This window comes from Pelodiscus sinensis, chromosome 1 (assembly GCF_052426305.1).
Source record: "Pelodiscus sinensis isolate ZL-2025 chromosome 1, ASM5242630v1, whole genome shotgun sequence".
NCBI lineage: Eukaryota > Metazoa > Chordata > Testudines > Trionychidae > Pelodiscus > Pelodiscus sinensis.
Window position 1 is genome coordinate 343,238,310 of NC_143052.1, and position 14,586 is coordinate 343,252,895.

The window sequence follows — 14,586 nt, forward strand, 5'->3', positions numbered from 1 at the left end:
TAGAACAGATTCTCCAATGCTCACATGGGGAAGCAGCAATGCCATCCCGTTATTGTTTGCCTGCTGCAGTGTTTGAGCTGCGATCTCTTATTTGAAAAAAACACAAAAAAGAGTAAACGTATCAATGATACACCTCTATAAACATGTGCTTGAAAGAAGCTGACAGGAAAAATTGACATTTATGGATAAAGTGTCGTGGAAAACAAGGCAGCAAGACTCTGTGCTTTGGATTGCCTTTTGTTCTCCTCCGCTGAGGCTCATGAGCATGTCTCCCAAACCCCCTGCAAGATGAGAAATAGTGGCCCAGGGCATATACAAGAGGCAGGTTTAAATGAGAGAAAATTCATACCTCTTAACTTGAACTCTCAGAGCAATCTAATGCGAAGAGTTAGATTTAGCACGCTGAGTAAATACGAATCAATTTCTCTTGTTAGGGAACAGTTTAGTCGTATTTTAGAAATAAGGTCTACTTCAGTTTATCCCATAGAATCAAGAGTCAATCTACTAAAAGGCCTCTCTTGCAGAGATCACCTAAAACATATAAATTAAAGTTTTTACTGCAAATCTAAAAAAAGCTATTTTCAGTGCCACATAGAACAACCTTCAACTCCTAGATACTAAGAACAGTTGCATCTCAGGATTTGCACTGTGAACCCACAAATCCCAAGATAAAGAGATCAGGCCAGATTGGTGTGGTTCTCTGCCACTGGGCAAAACCATGGCCACCGACTGGTTCTTAGGACTTACAAAATTAAAGTCCTGACTCTGACACTTATTTTCTGCCAGTTAGTTTAAGGGGGGGGGAAGAAGGGGAGAGAAGCATTAATCTTAGTTGCTGAAATGCGCTTAGAGGAGTCTTCACTTCAGCATTGCTGTGTCCTGTTAACTAGGGGTGTAAAAATCTCCAAAAGTTTATTAACGGAGAACTGACAGATTCACTCCAAAAGTTCGAAGAAAAAAGAAAACCGGGGATGAATACATTTCCACAGAGAACTTGGGAGGCAAAACCTTTGAAGACCTACACTGGTCAAAATAAAAGTCTCCACATTACACTGTCTTTTATGATTTTATTAAGATCCTTTCATGGGCCAGTGTCCACTTCTCATTCCAAGTGTTGAAAACCCTAAAATAAAACAAAACACTTTGTGAGCACTAATTTCAGTAAGCACCGTAAATTTATTAGACATCCTAAGCCAAAATTATCCTAAGTCCTCACTGGACTGCAAGCCATTCCCAGACAAGTTACAGCCTTCATATTACAAGTTAAAATCAATGTATTGTTGTTTGTGTTCCAGTAACTTCTACCAGGGTGAATAAAAATAATGTTTTTAAATAAAAAAAAAAAAATCAGATTTATTTAAATTGGAATTATATTTAAATGGATTTTGATTTGTTTAAAATTGATACTAAATTTCTCATTTAAAAATAAGGTTACAATTAGATTCTGTCTCAAACATGCTGCATACCCACACAGTCTCAAAAATGAATTAATGGCTCTGTACAGCCTAGCAACCAGCTGGTCCTTAAAAGTTCTGGACCTTGTTCCTGTTAGTCTGCTGAGAAACATGTTTAAAAGTCTGAGGGGTAGCCTTGTTAGTCTGTAACAAAACAAAATTAAACAGTGAATGGTCCTGCAGCACCTTTTAGAGACTAACAAAAAATACAGATAGTATCATGAGTTTTCGTGGGCACAATTCACTTTGTGTCATCTGAAGCGGGTTGTGCCTAAGAACACAAACAATCATATAGGAAAGGACAGAGGCAGCATAAAAAGGAAGAGAGGAGTGGACTGGAAAGAAACAGGAGTGAACTGGAAAGAAAGAGGGAAGACATTATTCAACACTAGAGATGTAAGCAGTCGACTTACACGGCAAGCCTCTGTATCAGAGGCACTGACTTAAACAGCAGAGCTGCAGTGGGGGTAGCTCCCAGACAAAGTGTGAGCTGGTACTGAGCACCTTCCCCATCAACTAATTGTGTAGTTGATAAAAATCCTATCAACTATACAACTAGTTAAATACCTGATTCTTAATATCCCTATTCAATACACACAGCTCACACTTTTGCCATAGAAAAACCATCATGGCTTCTGGGTGCAAGAGAGCCCTATCTGGGAATATTTGAAGAAATCACATTTAAGCATTGCAAGAATGAAACAAGTAAAACTGCTTACTAGGAGAAAATCATGTGGATGAAGATGTAGGTATGTCTGAAGAATAATGTGGATAAACTCTGCAATGCATCATTCTTCAAGACTCTCTGCCTTTTAGTAAAAGTGTGGTTTGACAAGTTAATTCCCAAGCTGTTTGCTATGTTGGATGCTGCTAAAAAAGTGTAGTTTATCTAATCTTTATGGCTTGTTTAATTAGTTAACTAGGTTTAGAAGCTATCACCCAAGCATACAGTTCAGAAAGCTGCAATAAAAGAAATCTAGAGTTGCCAGTTGCCACTATCTTTTCTCATTTTATATTGCATAATATATGGCTCTTATTTTGGAAGATCATATAAATCTATCCCAAATATACCAGCGAGAAAGAAAAACAAGGACAAAGGTCAGGGCACATAATCACTGTTATAACATCATGGGAAATTTGGGGCAAGGATTTCCAAGAAGTTTTTTGTGGGAGTTTCACCTTTAGTGAATGAAGCCTTATTAACAGTGTTCAATAACCCTTCTCAGACAAATGCCTCTAAAGTCATCAGTTGAAGACTCAAGTCCAAGGTCCTGAAATCCAGGATATAAAACATAACATGGCACAGGACACTTGGACAAAGAGGTCTTCTTTCAGACTCGTCATCATATCTTCATGGAAGGGCTGATATTTCTGGCTTAGTAACACAGCAACATGTAGGGAGTTACAGTTCTCACTCATCACAACGGCCTCAGCCACCACAACACTAGGTTCCTGACTTACTGCCCTTACTTTCTATCCATCACCACAGACACTGCACTGCAACAAGTGACCTTGCAGCCAAATCTGGTTGCACTATAGAAATGGAGGTAAGCAAATACATAGCCACATGATGGTCTTTTCATAAAGGAGTGAATAGGTCAGTCAGTGCTTCTTTGTATCAGCACATCACACCTTTTTTCCCCAGACTCCAGAAGATCAATTTATACTATGAGGAGTGGTAGCCCTCTTCTCTGTTGGAATAAAAAGGATTTCTGATGAGGACCATACAACTTTCAACCATTTCAGAGGTAGAGAGCAAGGTCACTTACCATTATGCAGTGGGAACTGGCTGAGGCATGGCTGGCTGTTCTGGTTTGCCACCTTTCTGCTCTGAGATAGGAGTGGTAGGTAAGATCTCTTCCTTGGGCTCCACAATGCTGACATGGTCTGGCAGGGGCTTCTTGGGTCCAATCTTTCCACTTGGGTCCCACGGCAACATAATCTTCACTTTAATACCAAGCACACCTGAAAAAACAATGCATTGTTTTAACTACTCACTGCATTTACAAGATGTTCCATATGCACTTAGATGCTGAACAAGTCCTAAAACGCTATCATGTTTATTCAGTGAAAGCTTTCACCACTCAAACATACACTTCTGTGCTAAGTTATAAAATATTCTCTGTATCCCTTCTCAGACAAATGCCTCTAAATCAGCCAATGAACAGGACACTCTGCTAAGGTACCCTAAGCACAGTACCAAAGAACATGGCACTGAACAGGCTACACTTACACAAGAAATGCCCTTTCTGACTCGTCATCGTATCATCACTGAAGGGATATCAGGTAAGCTAACTGCTCTTGTGTCATATTGAAGGACTGTGCGCTGACATGTGGCAATCACTTGAATACAACCTGACTAAAAAAAGTTTACATTCTTTTAGAAGCTTTAATTATATACAGGGCTTGACAAATAATACAATCTACTGCCCGTGGCGAGTAGATTGTAACCCGGAAGAGCCAGGTTCGGGCAATCTGCACATGCGCAGATCGCCGGACAGTGTGGCTGGCGAGCAGGGCTCACTGCGGTTCGGCAAGCCCTGATATAGACCTGAAAGGCTTCTTAAAATATTTTCCCTTCTGATATTTTTTCCTATGATAATAAGCACAAGTACCTAGGCTTGCATTTTGTTTCTGCCAGGTGCCCCAGGAGGATAAGAGATCTGGGATGGGAACACTCTGGTTTCATTGGTACTTCATGAACTCAAGTCCCAAATGTTTTGCAGGAATAGGGCTTATGTAGATAATAAACAAGCTTAGAGCAGTGACTTGCAATCCCTTTCCTCAGTCAGATTTCAGTCTTTCCAACTCCTCTAGCTTTTCAGTCATCTAGGATGAGTATAGTGCCACTGGAAGCAAGTCTCTCGGCCCATGGAGTCAAACTTGTATCAGCAGAGCTCAAATTGGCACAGTAAAAATTGTAGCATGGACATTATAGCTCAGGCTGGGAGGAGAGGCTCAAACCCATCTGACTTGACCCCCTTGCCCCAAAATTTGAAAGTTGGGTTGCAGCCTGAGTAGCCATATGTACATTGCTACTTTTAGCACACTAGTTCAAGTCTGCCTCCCCTGGCTGCAGGTGGACTGATCAATCAGGGCAATTTAAATAGTGATTTATTCACCAAGTGGAAAGTCTTGATTGAAAGAGTAAGTTTTAAACAATTTTTCCATTTGTACTTCAGTTATCTGCAACAGAAAGGTGCGCTCATTAGTTAATGTAAACAAGCCTGTATTAAGGGCTCCAACTACAGCTTTTCCTACCTAGAAGGTGAAACCACAACAATGTACAATTAAGAATGATTTAGCTTCTAGTTTCAGATTCTTAACTATACATTTTCAGTATGGTAGTAAGTGGAATGATCTTATTTAACTTTTTGCATGATTTGCATCAAACTGCATCAGAATGGTAAATGGAATTTAAATATCTAACAGCATATAACATTTATCAGAATGTTACACATTTATAAGTAAAAGATTTATTAAACAGAGGAATTAACTTAGTGAATCACAGGTTATTTCAGGTCAGCCGAGGGGAAAATTTCAAATATGCTCAAATGAGGTGTAAGATTTTTTAAAGTGGCAGCCTTATAAATTACTTTGCCAGTTTCTTGCACACCAGTAGCGCACCATTCCTAGGTCCCCCACAGGATCAAGAGCTTAGCATTGTTCATTGCTAGTTATGGCAGGCTTAAAGCTTGACCTCAAAAAGTAAACATTTCTCTAATTCTCCCTATATAGAAAAAGCACCTTTAAATTCAAATTACTTATGGATTCAGCATATTTTTATTTAAATGTGAAATTACAATAAGTTTAGGCCTTATTTTGTATTAAACAGAATTGCAAAAACATTCCAACTAACTGAAATAAAAATCTTTTGTTTTTATCCACACTGCAGGGCTGGGAGGTTCACCCCTGAATGCACTGTGGACACAGCTTTGTAACACAGGTACTCAAACTGGGACAGCAAACTGGTTTGCCTTGCCTTGCCTTTCCTTCTGGCTACAGGGAGTTCCAAAACTTTGTCCTCACACCAGGTCATCACATGGAGCAAATCCTTCAATAAAAGTACCTAAAACAAACCTCAGTGTTTGGAGGCAAAAATCTTTAAGACTCCTTTACATCTTAGAATCATAGAATAATAGGACTGGAAGGGACCTCGAGAGGTCATCGAGTCCAGCCCCCCGCCCTCAAGACCAAGCTCCGTCTACACCATCCCTGACAGATGTCTATCTAACCTGTTCTTAAATATCTCCAGAGAGGGAGATTCCACCACCTCCCTTGGCAATTTATTCCAATATTTGACCACCCTGACAGTTAGGAATTTTTTCCTAATGTCCAATCTAAACCTCCCCTGCTGCACTTTAAGCCCATTACTCCTTGTCCTGTCCTCAGAAACCAAGAGGAACAAATTTTCTCCTTCCTCCTTGTGAACCCTTTTAGATATTTGAAAACCGCTATCATGTCCCCCCTTAATCTTCTTTTTTCCAAACTAAACAAGCCCAGTTCATGAAGCCTGGCTTCATAGGTCATGTTCTCTAGACTTTAATCATTCTTGTCGCTCTTCTCTGTACCTTTCCAATTTCTCCACATCTTTCTTGAAATGTGGTGCCAGAACTGGACACAGTACTCCAGCTGAGGCCTAACTAGTGCAGAGTAGAGCGGCAGAATGACTTCACGAGTTAAGCAAGACTTCATCTTGAAGCAAGGAGGCCTATTTTCCTACTTCAGGTCACTTAAGGTCCATTTCTGACCATCTAGCCTTACACCAAAAGGCAGCAGAGTCTAGCTGACTAGAAAACCTGATTGCCACTTACAGTGTAAACACTGACAAATCCCACTTTTACTCCATCTGCATAATTGGGATAATATTGTCTGACCTATTCCGACAGGGGGTTACCAAAACGATTTACACAGCACTGTGAAAATGGATGTATTTTCTGGAAATTGGAAATTCTGAATATATTTGTATGCATATCCAAGGTGACAACTGCTGATAGGCAATGCTGCTACCGGAAAAGAAAGCCAGCTGACATGCTGACCTTGGTACCATACTTTTAAGCATCAGTCATAGCATGCTAATTGGGAATTTCTGGCAGCTGAAGGCAGTTTAACCAAGAGTACATGATGCTCCATGCTAGACAAAATGTGTGAAAAAAGATAGCCCCAGTCTGTAAGAGCTTGTACAGTAGAATCTCAATTAACCGACCTAAACAAGACTGAAGGATGGTCGGATAATCGAAATGTCAGATAATACGGAAGATACCTTGCAGAGTCCAAGGTATTTTTCCCCATCAGCTGCCGCTCGGCTGGTTCATAGGGAGCTGCACTGCCCCTGACCTCCCCTATCTCCCCCGGCCAGTCGCGCTGCCCCGTGGCTGGCCAGGAGAGATAGGGGAGGTCAGGAGCAGCACAACTGGCTGTAGAGGATGGGGGAGATCGGGGCGCCCCATGACCTTCAGGGGGAAGGGGCAGCTGGGCTCCGGCATCCTGCCACATGGCCATGCTCCCTCTTCTCTCACCGCCTTTGTCTCTGCACTGCCCAGCGCCTTCCCTTCCGTGCTCTGCCAGCTCCGCCACCTGCACAATTGTCTTGGGCGGCCGCAGGTAGGTCGGGCAACACGGAATATCAGATAAAGGAAGGTCGGACAATTGAAATTACTGTAATTTCAAAAGACAAAACAGCACTACAGGTACCAATAATTAGCAGTGGTTAGAGCTAAATACTCTGTACAACAGAAAGTACACTGGAATTCTGGAAAGGACCACTCCTGTAGCAGTTGACAACAGGGAAGCAGCCAAGCAGCAGCAGCATGCCAACAGCCTGGATTGTCTAGTACCAAGTACTATAAAAAGGAGCCAGGCAAATACAAGGGAATACGTACTCTGAACACTCACCCTGCCTGAGAAGGACATGGCGCACAGCTGTATCAACGTAGTAGTTTACAGGGTCTCCACTGTGGATCATCAAACCATCCACAAACTTCATAGACTTGGCTCGCTGGCCTCTGAGTTTACCGGATACCACCACCTCGCAACCTTTAGCGCCACTCTCCATGATGAAGCGGAGGACACCATAGCAGGCTCTTTGGGGAGAGAAAAGAGCCAATCGGTGGGTCACTGTGTATGTACTGTGCAACTATGAGACATGATACTTCTGCAACATATTGCCTAAAACATCCCTAATCATAAAATTCTGCTCCTGAATTCCAGCTCATGAAAGGCAAGTTTCACCAAAGGTTTTCAAAAGTGAGAGACTACAATTTCAGCATTTTGAGCTCCAGTCTGTTCTATATCTGTTTAGGGATGTAAGCAACTAGTCAACTACCTGACTAGTCACTCCCCCCAGCCCCTTGCTGCCTCTGTATCAGACACACTAAGGGGGGAGCCGAGGGGGAGAGCAGGTGCCAGTGCTGGGGGGAGTCTGCTTAAAATCCGGCTCCCCCCCTCAGCACTGTCTTCATGGGGTGGGGGCAGGGGAGGCAAAGGTGCAGCGGGGGAACAGCACAAGCAGTGACCAAAGCAGTCTCCGCTTGCATGGGATCCTGACTGCTGCACCCTTGAAATGTGCAAGCGCCACAGGCAGCTCTTGTACATTTCAAAGGCAGAGGCGCAGTGGGATAAGCAAGTGCCCCCCTTATCATTGAGCAGTCAATGGAAATACCATTGACTACTTGATTTGCTGATCAATCAAAATTTAACATCTCTATCTGTTTCACCTTAGATGTGATGGGCATATGCACTGCTAAGCACAATGGGCTCTGGTCACTTTTGCATGGACAGCCTATTATGTAACTGAAATACTTTAAAGTAGAAAATGCTGGTTCTCAATCCCTTCTCAGACAAATGCCTCTAAATCATCCAGTGAACAGGACGATCCTGCTATGGTACCCGAGCACAGCCTCATAGAACATGACACTGAGAAGGATGCACATAACAGGATAACATCCTTTTCTGACTCGTGGTTGTATCATCACTGAAGGGATCTTAAACGTGTGACCACAGGCCATTTAATCACAAATCAGCTTCTAGACAGATTTGTTTGAGATTGAAAAACACCATTTTTGTTAGTATTTTCTTTCCCACCATTCCTGGCAAGTGGCTGTACATGTAATCTTTTCACATTTGACATAACCTGCCCCTTTCTTAATTCAGTTAAGATGACAAGTTCTGTATTAAAAAGTATAACTCATTTTATTGCCAATTTTGACAGCCCATATCAAATCATATTGTATTTAATACTTAGTTATCCCATGTGCCATTGAGAGACTTAGGTTTATATACAGAAATGGCAGTTCAAGTAAATGCTCATTAAAATTTATTTGAAGTTGGTGTAGCAGTGTTTTTCTTATTTCAAAAGTAGATTTTTAAAATCTATCAATGTGCATTTACACCAGGTGTGGGCAAGACCGCCTTGGCTGGCCAAATACCCCCATCTACAGGGCAGCTGGGGTGAGAACACATTAAGTCTCTTCCCCCGCCTGGGGTACACGGGAGCCAGAGGTAACCACTGGCTGTTTTAAAATAGGCAGTAGTTCTCTCTAGCCATGTCATGCCCCTGGCAGGGCAGGGCCAGGAGACTTCTCGTGCTCCCTCGCCCACAGACCCGGATTGGCCTCAGGTCAGGGGGAGCGTGCTAAGTCTTCTCCTACCACAGTCTCTAAGAGGAACCACCAGCTGTCTTTAACAGCTGGCAATTCTCTCTAGGCAGTGGGGGTGGGAGGCAGAGACTTCACTTGCTCTCCCACCTCCAGGCCAATAAGGGTCTGTGGGCAGGGAAGCATAATGTCTCCTGGCCCCACCCCTTCCACAAATTTCAGAAGTGGCCTCTTTAAAAATTATTGCCCACCCAGATTTAAATCATTCAAGAAAAAAAATCAGATAGGATCACCATAATATAGATGGAGGGTGCTAATTTAATTTGTGTAATGCATGTGTTAGCCCTAGTGCGCGCGCGCGCGCACACACACACACACACACACACACACACACACACACACACACACACACACACACACACACACACACACACACACACACACACACACACACACACACACACACACACACACACACACACACACACACACACACACACACACACACACACACACACACACACACACACACACACACACACACACACACACACACACACACACACGATGGTTAAGGAATTCTCCTCAATGCCAGAGCCAAAACTCAGATCAGAATCCAGATTCTGCTTCTAACAGTGTTTATTCCATTACATGTACAGACCATTTTAATACACTTACCGACGCACTGCTAAACCTCCGAGAAGTTTGTATCGCAGGGACTCTGCTTGGGCAATAGCACACAGACCTCTTGTGGCCACCTTCTCAGCGTAGAGCTACAAAATAAGGAATGAGTTCTCAGGAACAGTGTTACAACTGAAGGTTATCAGATATCCATGCATATAGATGACAGGAGCTGCAGCTGCCCTCTGTGCTCCCCCCTCCTCTGCACTCAATAACCCATTTAGTTTCTTGATACTTACAAACCTGCAGGGTCTTCACCCTTAGACATTACAGGCTTTTAACCATTTTGGCGCCTCATGTTGAACCGAGCCAGCCTAGTGACACTCCATTGAAAACCAAGGCACCATTAAGGCATGCTTGGTGCAGTCCTACCAAATGGGCCCAGAACATTCTTCCAAGCTTGCCCAAGAATGGACAGTGTTGGTGATGCAGCCAGCAGGGCCTGGCACACTGAGCTGTACTTGGAGGATCATCCTACCAGACATGCCCAGCACTCTGGTTCAACTGAAATCTTAAAGAGATTACAGTCAGCAAGTGAGATTAAAAGCAGTGTGCCCTGAACATAGCACAAAAGTCAATGTGCTACACTTCACCAAGCAATTTCTCCCAGTGAAATTTAATCTAAGCAGTTAGCCTTATGCCATTAGGGAAAAAAGTCAATAATTGTATTAACAGAAGCTACGGCAATCCCTCAAAGCCTATATTCCATCTTCAACAGCAGCAGATTCTTCAGAGGAGCATGCAGGAAACCCTGTGATAGACAACTATGGACTAGTCTACCCAAAGGAAAAAGTTGATTTCTAAACTCCATCAGACAGCAGTACTACAAATGGCCATTTTGAAGTCCTTGAAAACTATTGTTAAATTCTTGTTGCTATACCCTAGGCCTTAAAGGTATCTTGTGCTAACAAGTTCCACAAATTAGTTGCAATAATCAGTAGAAGTCAGTTTTGCATGAAGTAAGAGATAAGAACCATTAGCAATCACTAGCCAGAATCCATTTTAACTCAAAACTGCTACAGGTCATAACAAAGTCCCCCTACTTAGTTTATTAGAAATGCATCTTCTTCAGCAGAGAGAAAAGTGAAAATCTAATCCAGGAGTTGGATCCCACTAACCATGGTACCACAGAAAAGTAAATCTGGCTTATGGGAAGCCCTGAACCTCAGTCCTCCCTGTCCCATCCCCTCACCCCATGGAGCTGGAGAGCTAGATGAGTGGATTTTTTGCTTCTCGTTTGTGTGGTTCCCAACAGATTTTTCTGTGGGTCAGTGACCCCAACTCAAAAAAGAAAACCTTTTGTATTGGACATAAATTAATATTTTTAGTTTACTGTATTTAAAATGAAGTTTGATAAAATAACATGAGGAAGTTAAAACACTGTCTGTTTAATAATTTAAATTACCCTGTTCTCCCTAGATGCAGCACTAGCAAAATAGCTCGGGTGTAATTAATGGTGAGTTTCCATTAGCAACTGGTGGCCTGCAGGAAGGTTTGCATTGAGCCAGATGGTCCATGGGGTGCCCAGGGCAGGAGGGTTAAAATCTTGGCATTCTGCTTCAGAAAGGTTGCCAACCCCTAACCTAATCCCTCATAACCAATACTATTAAACCTTACGTAATGACTACTGGCAACATATGCAGACACACACGCAATGTTTAAATTGTTGTCCTCCTAAAACTATGGCGCGCCCACATCTTGAATACTGCATACAGATATGGTCACCTCATCTCTTAAAAGATATATTGGCATTGGAAAAGGTTCAGAAAGAGCAACAAAAATAATTAGGGGTTTGGAACGGGTCCCATATGAAAAAAGATTAATAAAACAGACTTTTCATCTTAGAAAAGAGGAGACTAAGGAGGGATATGATAGAGGTCTATAAAGTCATGACTGGTGTATAAAAAGTAAAGAAAAGTTATTTTCTTGTTCCCATAATATAAGAACTAGGGGAGGAGGTCACCAAATGAAGTTAATAGGTAGCAGGTGTAAAACAAACAAAAGAAAGTTTTTCTTCACGTAGCACAGTGTCAACCTGTGGAACTCCTTGCCAGAGGATATTGTAAAAACTAGGACTTTAACAAGGTTCAAAAAGGACTAGATAAATTCATGAAGGTTAGATCCTGCAATACTTATTACCCTCTGTTTGTCTGGAAATGGGTGACAGGAGAGGGATCATGTGATGATTACCTTTTGCGTTTACTCCCTCTGGGGCATCTGGATTGGCCACTGTTGGCAGACAGGATACTGAGCTAAATGGACCTTTGGCCTGACCCAGTATGGCCATTCTTATGTAAAATAAAGCCTTTTCTAAAATCAATCAAAAGCAATAGTAAGGCTCATTTTAAGGTACCATCAGAGGAGAGAACAATAAAAGAAGAGCCACTTTACCTCAACACTTCCTTCTGGAAAGCCAAACCTCTTCTGTACAACAGCAGTCAGCTCACGGATACGGCGCCCCTTCTCACCAAGAACATTTTGTGTTCTAAATAAATTAAACATGGTTATTGGAATCTGCAGGCAAGAAGGAACACCTATTTGAGGATTTAATTTTTCCTCCATGACAATGCACCAGTTTTACCGTAACAAGTTTAGTTTTAAATGACTGTATAGGAATGACAGTCACTCAAACTATTTCACAACTTAACCTTGTCACAAAGCAGTTTTCAATATTATATGGACATTTATACACCAATTCTTAAGTTTCATTTCTTTCTGGTTACTATCTTTCCAAAGAAATATGATAAGATATAGGCACAAGTGTCACAGCTTTTGGCTACAGATGAACACTGTGAAACAACAAAGAGCACCTTTCAATTACCTGGTAGCAAGGATGATAATTTCAGTCCTTGTTGGAGTAACTCGGACCTCTACTCCAGAGTACCCATCTTCAGCCAGCTCACGAGTCAGAAACTCGTTTAGTTCAGCTTTGAAGATACCATCAGCGACAAACTAAAACAGATACAGAACAAGTTAAACTATGATCAAAGCTGACAAAGTGCTGGCTGAACAGCTCCAGAATTTGCCTCTCTCTTTCTTCATAGAGTAACAGAGGCAATAACATAACAAGCCTCACTATGCAAGCCTAAATTTGCCTTCAGCCTGCTTTAGTGACTACACAGCTAAGGTTAGTTTAATCCTTAAGCACCAAGCCAGACCGGGACTTCAACCACAAGCAGGTAAAAAAAAGTTATCTAAAAAACCCATACTACTTTTAGTCAGTGTCCATTTTCAGATATGAATGTCAGACTAGCCCCAATCTAGTAGTAGCTTTGATGCTTAAATGCAGGCCCTGAAAACACCTGACAGCAAGTACTATACCTGGTCAGAAGTTTTGCAGGACTGGGTCCCAACTCTGCATCTGTGCTAGTTATGGGCACTAGAGGGTTTCACCCCAAAGTACTACCCCTGGGGCGACTAGGGCCTTAATCGTTCCTCTCTCCACCCCTGCTAAACGCCTCTCCCCAAGTTCACTGGAAAACGTGAGTTTCATTCTGCCAGCTCCAGCGCCTCCTTGCCTGCCCTGCAGTAGGGAGACAGGCGCAATTACTCAGCCCCTGTCCCCAGAGCCGCGCTGCCCCCACGCGGGGAGCCCAGGTGCCCGGCGCTGAGCAGAACCCGGGCCCGTGAACAGAGCAACGAGGCGCCGCTTTCCACCTGGCGCGCGGAGCCCAGCCCCCCCGGCCCGCAGCGCCCGGCCAGACCCCACCAGCCGCAGGGAGCCGCCATGTTGCGCCCGGCCGGGCCCGGCTTTCCATCCGCCTCCATCCGCCCCCACCGCCGCCCCGGCGGCCCCGCCTCGCTGCCCAGCCCCTGCCGGGAGCTCCCGGCTCGCAGCCCAGCCGCTATTGCCGGGCCCCAGCGCCACCAGGGGCCTCCCGCAGCCCTCACCTTGCGCTTCTTGGAGATCTGCACCGCCATCTTGAGCCGCGCCGCCCAGGCGAAAGGAAGGGGCCCCCCCACCCGGGGGAGGATATACGGGCCTCCCGAAACTTCCCATTGGACCTCGCTTGTCACGTGGGCTCGCAGGGGCGGGTGGGAAATGTAGTCTTCCTCAGGGGTTCAGCGCCTGCGCGCGGCTCGCGTTGGTGCCACATTCCCTATCTAGAGGCAGGTTTGAGTGTTTCAGTGCAGAGCACTGTGTGGACGCGCTTATTCCAGATTAAAGGTGGGCGCGCATTATAAACCGAAGTTGATGTAAACTGCCTTGTGTCGACCTATGGATGCACAGGAACGTGTGTATGGGTGCATTCCTCCTCCCTCCCGCATAAGTGGCTGTGGCAGCCACACAGTAAGGCCACCTCCTATACCAGCATGGATCCATGAGTGTACTGCTGAGCGTGACACACACGTTGCAAATGTCCATCCCAGGATCATGGATAACAGAAGCCCCTACACTTTAAACACCCCTTCATTCATTGTTTGTCTTTTCTATCAACAGGTATCAACAGGTGTGTTGTAAGCAAAACTTGTGAAGTCATTCTGCCGCTCTACTCTGCACTAGTTAGGCCTCAGCTGGAGTACTGTGTCCAGTTCTGGGCGCCACATTTCAAGAAAGATGTGGAGAAATTGGAAAGGGTACAGAGAAGAGCGACAAGAATGATTAAAGGTCTAGAAAACATGACCTATGAAGCCAGGCTTCATGAACTGGGCTTGTTTAGTTTGGAAAAAAGAAGATTAAGGGGGACATGATAGCGGTTTTCAAGTATCTAAAAGGGTGTCACAAGGAGGAAGGAGAAAACTTGTTCCTCTTGGTTTCTGAGGACAGGACAAGGAGTAATGGGCTTAAAGTGCAGCAGGGGAGGTTTAGATTGGACATTAGGAAAAAATTCCTAACTGTCAGGGTGGTCAAATAT

The 14,586-nt window shown here is 43.7% G+C and overlaps 1 protein-coding gene and 3 non-coding genes across 4 annotated transcripts; all 4 read right to left on the reverse strand.

The window, feature by feature from the left end:
- Nucleotides 1-1,053: 1,053 nt before the first annotated feature.
- RPS3 (ribosomal protein S3) lies at nt 1,054-13,737 on the reverse strand. Its single transcript, XM_006130859.5, has 7 exons — nt 13,622-13,737; nt 12,552-12,682; nt 12,122-12,215; nt 9,728-9,822; nt 7,350-7,537; nt 3,224-3,419; nt 1,054-1,123 (listed from the first exon to the last, which is right to left on the reverse strand). Exons 1-6 carry the CDS (start codon nt 13,649-13,651, stop codon nt 3,226-3,228), a joined length of 732 nt encoding a protein of 243 aa, XP_006130921.1. The 5' UTR covers nt 13,652-13,737; the 3' UTR covers nt 1,054-1,123; nt 3,224-3,225.
- Nucleotides 2,672-2,814, reverse strand: LOC112547074 (small nucleolar RNA SNORD15). The gene has a single exon (XR_003090816.1). It is a non-coding gene; the product is annotated as a small nucleolar RNA SNORD15 (small nucleolar RNA).
- Nucleotides 3,584-3,731, reverse strand: LOC112547072 (small nucleolar RNA SNORD15). Its single transcript, XR_003090814.1, has one exon. It is a non-coding gene; the product is annotated as a small nucleolar RNA SNORD15 (small nucleolar RNA).
- LOC112547073 (small nucleolar RNA SNORD15) lies at nt 8,285-8,433 on the reverse strand. The gene has a single exon (XR_003090815.1). It is a non-coding gene; the product is annotated as a small nucleolar RNA SNORD15 (small nucleolar RNA).
- Nucleotides 13,738-14,586: the final 849 nt, after the last annotated feature.

Bases quoted from the DNA above. Each gene is read 5' to 3' on its own strand.
- RPS3 (XM_006130859.5), bottom strand. From the start codon at position 13,651: ATGGCGGTGCAGATCTCCAAGAAGCGCAAG. The intron at 12,216-12,551 runs GTAATTGAAAGG...TAATTTATTTAG, and splicing joins ATTATCATCCTTGCTACCAG to AACACAAAATGTTCTTGGTG. The intron at 3,420-7,349 runs GTGAGTGTTCAG...TTGTTTTTTCAG, and splicing joins CCATGTCCTTCTCAGGCAGG to GTGTGCTTGGTATTAAAGTG.